This window comes from Columba livia, unplaced genomic scaffold (genome assembly GCF_036013475.1).
Source record: "Columba livia isolate bColLiv1 breed racing homer unplaced genomic scaffold, bColLiv1.pat.W.v2 Scaffold_141, whole genome shotgun sequence".
In the NCBI taxonomy this organism is placed as follows: domain Eukaryota; kingdom Metazoa; phylum Chordata; class Aves; order Columbiformes; family Columbidae; genus Columba; species Columba livia.
This window is the reverse complement of record NW_027043037.1, coordinates 79,760-89,848: the sequence shown is the minus strand read 5'-3', so window position 1 is coordinate 89,848 and position 10,089 is coordinate 79,760. Positions and strand designations below refer to the sequence as shown.

Here is a 10,089-nt window from a genome sequence, read left to right as displayed (position 1 = left end):
ACCTCACCATGATCTCCTAAATCCCATGAGTGCTGCTGGCCTTTCAGCTTCTCTGATACACACGACCATGTCCCTGCTGCTGTCCCACCATGTTCTCAGGTGGGATGGATGTGACAACCTGTCTCCAAGATCTCTTCCTGGGTAGGATCTGTCATACTTAGCCTGAGGTTCTTTCCCAGCCATGTCCCTGCTGCTGGGCTGTCACCACCAGACACAGAACTGACCCCACTGTCCCCTTCACAGCCACAGGATTCTGACTGGATTATGAGTGTCTGAGACACAAGTGAACTCATAATACCATAACTATCCATCACCTTTTTTTATGGCCCAGGACCCGATCAGATAAATGTATACTCGTTTTATCAAATTTATCAAATATATTCCCTACTAGAGATTTGAGTTGAAAAACACTCTTCAGAGGAACTGCTGTATTTTTGTTGGCAACATTTAGAACTCCTTTTCTGTCTTTTATTCTTTTTATTCTTCCTCTGCCTATTCTGCCTTCAAAATCCTCTCCAAGGGAAAGATTCATTGAATCGCAGAATAACTTCAGGTTTGAAGAAAGCCCTTGTCTCACTTGTCTCACTGTCCTGCTCCAGGCAGGGTTAACCAGGCGAGGTTGTTCAAGGGTTCCTCACAACTATGCCTCATCCACAGAGAAGCTGAAAGTGCACTCGTCACATCATAGAGAGGGAGAATAAAGACGTTTAACAGTGTTGGTCCAAGTGCTGGTCACTGAGGGATGCTACTAGTAACTGGCTGCACGGAGGGCTTTGTACCGCTGATGACATTTGGCTTGATTGTCCAGCCAACTTCCCACCCAGCTTCCAATTCTCCAGCCCAGAGATCACTGATCTGGCTGCTAGGACACCAAGGAACACCATGTCTGTGACCCTGCAAAATTCCGGGTGTGGCGGCAGGTTGACCAGCTGTTAATTCTCCTTCATGCTTTTCACGCAGATGGGTTCGATATCTGCCTTTCCAAAGACCTCGGAAACCCTCTTACCACTTTGTCTTGCTTTTGAGAGCACAACCCAGAATCACAGGCAAGGGTGACGGAGCAGACAGGAGCACTTGCAATGAGCCTGTCCCAGCAGCTGAGATGAATCTCACTGGGACACTGAGGTTTGTTCTTGGAGTCACACACAGAAATGCCAGGGTTCCATCAGGCATCCAGATCTGAGTTTTTCTCAGGACCCCTTCTGCACCCAGGGATGCTCAGAGACAGAATCTGTCCCTTTTACACACAGAGGCAGAAGTCACAGTGTCCCTCTGGCCTCTTGTTGCCACTCCAAAGGGGTGGGAGACACCTCAGCTATGGTGTGTCACTCTGCTCTGCACTAATCTGAGATGTCCCACGTCATGAGGAATGGACACGGGGAGCTCAATTAAGGAAGCACAACCCAGTGCTGCATTCAGGCAGTTTCCCGTGGGGTGTTACTTCCAACAGGAAGTGACCTCAGGACCTTGTGTGTGCCACAGGTTTTCATGGAACCCCAAGGAACAGTTGATGATGTTTGTGCTCACTCGTGTTCATGTCACACAGTATCACAGTATCACAGTATGTTTGGGATTGGAAGGAACCTCATAAGATCATCCAGTCCAATCACCCTGCTGGAGCAGGAACGCCCAGGTGAGGTCGCACAGGAACATGTCCAGATGGGTTTTGAATGTCTGCAGAGAAGGAGACTCCACAACCTCCCTGGGCAGCCTGTTCAGTGCTCTGGCACCCTCACTGAGAAGAAGTTTTTTCTCAAATTTAAGTGGAACCTCTTGTGTTCCAGCTTGATCCCATTACCCCTTGTCCTATCATTGTTTGCCACCGAGAAGAGCCTGGCTCCATCCTCATGGCACTCACCCTTTATATATTTATATAACATCAATAAGGTCACCCCTCAGTCTCCTCTTCTCCAAACTAAAGAGACCCAGCTCCCTCAGCCTTTCCTCATAAGGGAGGTGCTCCACTCCCTTAATCATCTTCGTTGCCCTACGCTGGACCCTCTCCAGCAGTTCCCTGTCCTTCTGGAACTGAGGAACCCAGAACTGGACTCAGTATTCCAGATGTGGTCTCACCAGGGCGGAGTAGAGGGGAAGGAGGACCTCTCTCGATCTACTAACCACCCCCCTTGTAATACACCCCAGGATGCCATTGGCCTTCCTGGCCACAAGGGCCCAGTGCTGGCTCATGGTCACGTCACCTCACATACATGATGTGCGTGCTCACATCTCATCCGTACAAAGCAAACAGGGACTGCTGAACTACTCATTCATTGTCCATCCATGGAGGGAAGAACAACCTCTGTGGGTGAGAGGCCAGTGCTGGAAATGGTGGTTGTGAGGGGCCAGTCCATGACGATGCCCTGGGGCAGATTCTGTGGGGTATCCAGTGCACAGGGGCACAGCCCAGCCCCTGCTCTGCTGGTCCTGCAGGTCTCTGGCAGGAGCCTGGCTGTGAGAGGACACTGCTGTGTGCCAGCCCTGCACACACACACTGTTCAGCTGCACAATGGTGTTTAATCTGTGGGTGACTTTTGTAGGAATATGATTGAGAGAAACTTTGCAAGAAGATATAAACCATCATGCCCTGCCCTGAGGAGATCACCTTTCTATCTGGAAAGGCTGTTGTGAGGCCAGCTCTGTCACAGCAGTGCCCATTGCCTGTCCCTGCCTGCGCCCACAGCACTGACACACAGCAGGACGGTGACCAAGCTGCCAGAGCACTCAGGCCTTGCACCAGCACCAGGGATGAGAAGGAGAGTGAGGGAGTGGGACCAGAACAGCTCTGGAAGAACAAGCGCTGCTGCTCCCTGGCAGGGCTGCCGTGATGGACTTTTTTCCCCTCCTCCCATGAACACAGGAACTGTCCCTGCGGCTCCATAAGACCTTGCAGGAAGGATATAGTGAAAAACAAGTCACTAAAGAGCCTTTTATTTTGTTTAGAGACAAGGAGAGCACGGCTCCTCATTTACACAGCCAACAGTTATAAAAGAAAAGCAGACAGAGAATTAAGAAATGGGATGACAACATTATCACAATAAAAAAACTACCAACAACAACAGAAAATCTAGATGACAGGCTGGGCCTGTAATTAGTTACTCTAAAACTCCTATGTAGAAGCAGATGGGCAGTTTATTGCTTCAGGAAATTGTAAGATATGAGTTTCCACAAGGCATCCTTGAGCTCCTGGTTCCTCATGCTGTAGATGAGGGGGTTCACTGCTGGAGGCACCACCGAGTACAGAACAGACACCACCAGGTCCAGGGATGGGGAAGAGATGGAGGGGGGCTTCAGGTAGGCAAACATGACAGTGCTGATGAACAGGGAGACCACGGCCAGGTGAGGGAGGCAGGTGGAAAAGGCTTTGTGCCGTCCCTGCTCAGAGGGGACCCTCAGCACGGCCCTCAAGATCTGCACATAGGACACCACAATGAAAACAAAACACATGAAAACTAAACACACACTGACCACAATAAGCCCAAGTTCCTTGAGGAAGAAGTGTGAGCAGGAGAGCTTGAGGATGTGGGGGATTTCACAGAAGAACTGGCCCAGGGCATTGCCCTTGCACAGGGGCAGTGAAAATGTATTGGCCGTGTGCAGCAGAGCATTGAGAAACCCAGTGGCCCAGGCAGCTGCTGCCATGTGGACACAAGCTCTGCTGCCCAGGAGGGTCCCGTAGTGCAGGGGTTTGCAGATGGCAACGTAGCGGTCATAGGACATGAAGGTGAGGAGACAATATTCTGCTGTGATCAAGAAGAGAAACAAAAAGAGCTGTGTCGCACATCCCAAGTATGAGATGGCCCTGGAATGCCAGAGGGAGTTATTCATGGACTTGGGGAGAATGGTGGAGATGGTGCCCATGTCAAGGAGGGCGAGGTTGAGCAGGAAAAAGTACATGGGGGTGTGGAGGTGCTGGTCCCAGGCTATGGTGGTGATGATGAGGCCGTTGCCCAGGAGGGCAGCCAGGTAGATGCCCAGGAAGAGCCAGAAGTGCAAGAGCTGCAGCTCCCGTGTGTCTGTGAACGGCAGGAGGAGGAACTGGGTGATGGAGCTGCTGTTGGACATTGGCTGCCTGTGGGCATGAGGACCTGTCATAGGAGGAAAAGATAGTGAAGGTTTAGATGAGACTTCTCTGGGAATCATCAAAACCATTTCCCACAGACCCTCCCACCCTGTCACACAAAGAGACACTTTTCTTTTTCCAGGAGAACGTCCTGGCTGGAGCCCTCGTCGGTGCTTGATGAGTGTGCAATGAAGAGCAGGGTCTCTGCCCAGGGGCTCCTGAGGAGTCAGCCTGACCCTGTGTGATTGGGTGGGCAGGGGCCAGTCCTGGGGTTCAGCTTTGTCAGCTGGAACCGCTCCTGGTGCAGAAGGGACTGTCAGCATCTGTACCCCCAGGCCTGAGAAACTGAGTTTGAGAGGTTTGGGGTTTCTACAGCTCCTTCTGTCCTCCCACCCTGGGGAGTGTTCTTGGGCGTCTGAAACCCTCAGAATTTCTTCTGCACTCGGGGGGAACAGAGCGAGTCCTGCGAGACCAGAGGATGCCTGTGGGTCAGTGCAGAGTGAGGGCAGCTGCTCTGTCCCTCTGTCTTGCTCCAGCTGCCCTGGGCTGGCACCTTTCTGAGATGGAGGCTGATCACACTCCCATGTTACCCTGAAAAGCCACCAGGCACTGCTGAGAGCAGAGGGATCCAGCTCAGACCATGACATGTGTCAGCCTTCCCTAAGGTCTGAGCAGCCCACGTTTAGCCCAGGACAGACACAGCTCATTTCACAAACCAAACAGCATTTTATCTGTTGTAGCATCTCTGTGCTTCTCTATGGGCCTTTCAGATAACACAGAGATGCTGTAGGACAGCTTTGCATCCTGGAGGGAAGCTCACAGCTTGGACGGAAACATCAAGAAGACAGCCAAGAATCCTAATGATGGCATTTGATTGAGGGAGACTCAGCTCAATCCCCAGCCCCACAGACTGCATTGCCCACACCCCACAGGTCAGAGCAAAGCTGGGACACGTGTGCCCATGGACACACCTGCAAGAAAGGACCCACAAGATCAGGCTGTGACTCTGCAGCTGAAACTGCCATCCCCAGAGAGCCTGACAGCAAGAACAAGATCCCAACAGCAGTGACCCAGAGCAGGGGAGCAAGAAGGAAAACAGGGACTTTTCTCTGTTCTCCCTCCCATAACCGTTCCGGGTTCAGTTTCCTCTCACTTCTGATCATTTCCCTGCTCCCTGGAGATTCTCCCCCTGGGAGGTGTTTCCCTGTCCATGTCTCTTCCCTGTCAGTGCTCACAGACCATCCCACCCTCTGTGCCCTCCCCCTGGCCCTACAGATCCTGACTGTTCACAGGGCACTGCCTGGGGGCATCTTCCTGTTTGCAGGCTGGAAAACAGATTACAGATTAAGTGTAAGGTGTCCAGCGAAGGTGATGCTGGTTCTGCATAGGGAGAGGAGAGGCAAGGCATGCCAGGATTCTCTTGAAGACCTACTGCAGTTCATGTGTCTCAAGTATTTGTTTAAAAGTAAGAACTGCCTGAATCACCACCCATTCCCCAGAGTAGGAGACTGAAAACACAGACTCAGGGAGGTTCCTTATCTTTGTAGTACTCTTTGTCTTCTTCTCCTTGAAACCTCCTCTTGTCAATATTCTGGAATGAGCTGGAGCTGTGAGCAGCCCCGACCCACGGAGAACCCAGCAGCAGAAGGACCCTGCCCTGCTGGGGGTCGCTCATCCCCCCACAGCTTCTCCCCTCAGTGTTGCTGGGCTCTCCCGGGCAGGCTGAGTGCTGACCCTGGCAGGCGGCAGAGTCCCTGCCCGGCACAGCCCTGGGGTGCAGGGACCCTGCTCTGCAGGACAGCCCTGGGCACCCCTGCCTGCACTTTTACATTTACACCCCACAGCCACCCTGGGGAGAACGCAGCATTCACGTCTTGTCACTCTGACAGTGCAGAAGGCAATCCCTGCTCTGCAGCACATCCTCTCCTCTGATCAGAGAATCTCTGAGAGCTGTACTTACATCTCTCGCAGGCTCTGCAATGTGACAACTTTCTGAGATCCTACCAAGATTTGCAGATTTAATGCCCTGCAGCCACAGGCTTCATATCTGAGAGGATTTCATTTCCAGTGACCTCTCAGCATCCTCCCAGCCCAGACTGCGTTTCCCTCTCTGTGCCTGGTCCTGTGCCCTCGGTGCTGCAGGCAGAGCCCTCAGCCCTGCTGCGTGTGCAGAGGAGCTGCTCCTGGGCAGAGCTGTCTCTCTGCAGCGCTGCCGCTGCCATGAGCTCCCTGTGTCCCAGGAGCCCAGCCCAGCTCAGCAGCACAGGAGCAGCCCAAGGTGCTTCAATGACCCCTCTGGTGGGTTTGGTGCTGAGTCCATCGACCTCAGACCCTGGAGGAAGTTGAAGAAACTTCTCAAGAAGTCAGATTCAGATTCAAACTCCAAAGTTTCTTGTACTGTTAATGGGTCCCACTGAGGGAACCTACTGAGAAACAATATCCAGGCTTGGTTAGAGAAGAAAACTGGAGGTCAGCAAAAGCAAAGTAAAGATGTCTCTGATGCTGCGTAAACCTGGCTGTGTTTCTTTAACCAAAAGCCAACCCCTGACTTTGTACCATGGGAAGTCAGATCCTGTCCCTTCCACGTTGCCCAGGGCCCTTCCTGGGACAGTGTGATGTGGGGCTGTGCACGGCCAAGGGCAGGACTATGGTCCCACACCTCCCAGGTTCCTGGCTGGGGACAAGGAGGCCATGAGGCCCCTGTGCTGGAAGGACAAGGTGTCTCCTCACAGGCATCAGAGGTGCCGACAACAGCCACAGCCAAGGGGAGAAGGAGCTCATGTCTGGTGGGGCTTTCAGCCTCTTTCCATCCCGTGATCATCTCCACGACAGCCTGTCCTGTGCTGTGGCATCCCCTGCACCTCTGTCCCTGCAGGCTGGAGACATCCCCCCTGCTGCCCCACCTTGCTCTTGTCTGAGTATCTTCCTTCTTTGCTGAGATCTCTCCATCCTCCCCAGCTGGTCCTTGAAGCACAAAGCCTTCGGCTGATGCAGACTCCCTCTGCTGACCTGCTCCCCCACAGCACTACCCTTCCATCACATTCCTTTCTGCCTGGGCAGAGCTGTCTCTCTGCAGCGCTGCCGCTGCCATGAGCTCCCTGTGTCCCAGGAGCCCAGCCCAGCTCAGCAACACAGGAGCAGCCCTTGATGTCCCTTTCTCTGTCCCCTCTGGGCTCCCTCGTGGTGTCCCTGGGGCTCCAATGGCACAGCTACGAAGTTGAAGTAATCAGTGATGTTGATTCTCACTCCTCTGAAGAGACACTTCTTTCCAGCATTGTATTTTTCATTTTAACAAATAAATCGGTATGAGAATCATCTTTTCTTATCCCATCATTAGACAAAACACCAGGAATGTTACAGCAAAGGATCTAATTTCTCCAGGCTAGGGGAGGAATATCTTCAGTTAAAGGAATTTAGGCATTTTATTCTGCTTTTACACTCCTAGGTCTAGAGAGACATTCATCAGTCTCTGGCCATGTCATGTCTGTGCTCTGATTCAAAGCCTTTGCACACATGGGCTCTTGGACACTTGGTACCAGGTTTCTTGTGGCAGGTCAGAGCTGGGCTGGTGCCACAGCTGGGGTGGCTCAGCCCAGATGTGAGGCAATGTCCTCAGCCAGGGACCTGACTGGGGGAGCTGGAGCTGTCAGTGCTGCAGACAGAGCTGTGACACGGATGGAATGAACTGCCAGGCAGGGTGGCAGGAGTGAGTTCATCTGGTCTCGAGGACAGCAGCCTCCAAGCACAGCAACACTCCAGATCAAGGCTCAGTCTAGACCTGTAAGGAAATTCAAGGGCCCATAATGAGCTGTTAATACTGCAGGAACAGTTAAAGGAGAAACACAGACACTGTGTGGACACTAATGAATATAATAAGAGGTGAGAATCCCTGTGTCCTCTTGTCCTCCCTCTTCACCAGCCATGTGTCCCAGGCCTCTATGACTTGAGACAGGAATCTGCAGAAAAAACAGCAGTGGATGGGGATCAAGTCAGGGGTCACTGGAACTAACACAATCCTCTCCAGTCTATGGGACAGCAGGGGCAGCATCCCAGGAGCTGGGACAGCAGGACGATGTCACAGTGAGGCCACTCTCCACATCTTGGAAAGCTCATGGAGACTGGGGGGACTCCCTGACCACTGGCAGCTCTCACACAGTGTGTGCACTTTTCAAATTGGCCAATGGGTGACCAGGGGAACTAAGGGCTGTGCGCCAGAGCATGTCCACTGGGACCCCATTTCTGGGTGTCTGCAAGAGAAGGTGACGGGGTTTACCCAGGGCGGGTTGTGCCTGTCCATCCTCTTTGCTTTCTGTGAGGAAAGGACACGGTTGTGGACGTGGGGAGAACAACAATGGCCCATTACCTGGAAGTGAGCAAGGCATTCAGCATCATCCCCCACAACATTCTTGTGCCCAGGGCAGTAAATTCTGGTTTGTGTCAGTGTGTAAGTAGATGGGTAAAACCAATCTGGATGGTTGGGCTTGGAAAGGTGCTGTAGAAAGGGAGAAACTTTCCAGTCCTGAGGACAGTCAAGCACTGGAAGCTGTTTCCCAGGAGTGCGCACCCACTCTGTCCCAGAAAGTGACCAAGATGTGTTTGGATCAAGCCCTGAGCAATCTGGTCTGACCCTGCTGTGAGCAGGAGGTTGGTCAAGACACCTCCCGAGGTCCCTTTGAGCCTGAATGGCGCTGTCCTTCCTTCCCCTTCATGTTTTCAATTTAGGGACAGCTCTCAGGTTCTCCCAGACCACAGGAATAATTTACATGTGCAGGGCTGCTTTACAAGTGCTCCCAAACAGTCCTGACCACAACTTTTGCATTCCTTTTCATTTGCCCCAATCCAGGGTCTTTTTTTCTCTCCTAATGCCCTTGCAGAAAGAACAACCCACCTTGTTAATAATTTTAGAGCAGGTTGTTCAAGAGGTGTCAGCATCCATGTACCTAGTCTGCACATCAGCCAGGCAGCAAAGCCACTGTTACAGAAATGGAGATGAGACACTTGACCAGCTCCTTGCACCCAGATATCAGCGTGACATGTCAGCTGAGATTCCCGGGAACCCCTGAACTGTAAGAGCAGAGCATGTGAGTCCTGGTTGGGTATCCTGGTTTGTCTCCTGACCCATGTGGTGTTTCAGGCTGTGAAGGGAATCAAAACCAGCCATTGGACTGGGGTAGTTCCATTTTACACGTGTCACACAGGGCAGATGAAGGGAGCTCAGAACTGCAGACTCTGCGGCACTGTTGGGACTGCAGAGACTGGAAATGCAGGTGACAGTGTGTGTCAGGGCACACACATAAAGGTTCTGGCTTCCTTTGGGCCTTTGCACTGACCTGGGATCTGTTCCTTGGCCTTCTTTGTATCAAAAAGAAACTATTCTCCTATTCCAACAACATCTTCACACCAGGGAAAAAAAAGAGAAAAGTCATGAAATATGCATGATTTTGTGTTAATTCTGTCCAAGAGGTGTACTCTTCATATGATTACAAAAAAAAAAACCCAAAAAAACACAGAGAGAGAAAAATCATTGTTCTAAGAACTTCTTTCAAGACACAACTGCTGAGGTGTAGTAGATGTTTTGAAAAGCAAGAATGACTGTTAGGAATGAAATTAAAGAGGTTTAGTTTATCATCATCATCAGTGAGAATAAGGAGTTCCCTGTTACTGTTACTAGTGACAGCACCACTGTTCACAAACATCCTTCAAAGCATCTCCATTTTTCCTGGGCTCCAAAGCTCATCCTGCTCAGAGTTTGACAGGATTGCTGCAAACCCCTGTGACCCAAATCTCTACAACCGTCTCTGTTCAACGGCCTTTTACCCCAGGAAGGGGAAAACTGCCAATGCAGACACCAACCCAGTGCCCAACCTGCCTGGAGAGCCAGGACAGTTGTGCCACACAACAGCAGCCTCTGAGGGAAGCTGGAGGTGATGGAACTGAAACGGTTTCAACCCAAATCAGAGAATCATAGAATCATCTAGGCTGGAAAAGACCCTTAAGAACCTGGAGTCCAACCATAAATCAAACACTGC

The 10,089-nt window shown here is 51.7% G+C and overlaps 1 protein-coding gene across 1 annotated transcript; it reads right to left on the bottom strand.

The window, feature by feature from the left end:
• Nucleotides 1-3,129: 3,129 nt before the first annotated feature.
• On the bottom strand, nt 3,130-4,062 carry LOC135577822 (olfactory receptor 14A16-like). The gene has a single exon (XM_065047944.1). It carries the CDS (start codon nt 4,060-4,062, stop codon nt 3,130-3,132), a length of 933 nt encoding a protein of 310 aa, XP_064904016.1.
• Between the last annotated feature and the right edge of the window lie 6,027 nt (nt 4,063-10,089).

Coding starts and splice junctions, on each gene's coding strand:
- LOC135577822 (XM_065047944.1), bottom strand. CDS start 4,062: ATGTCCAACAGCAGCTCCATCACCCAGTTCCTCCTCCTGCCGTTCACA.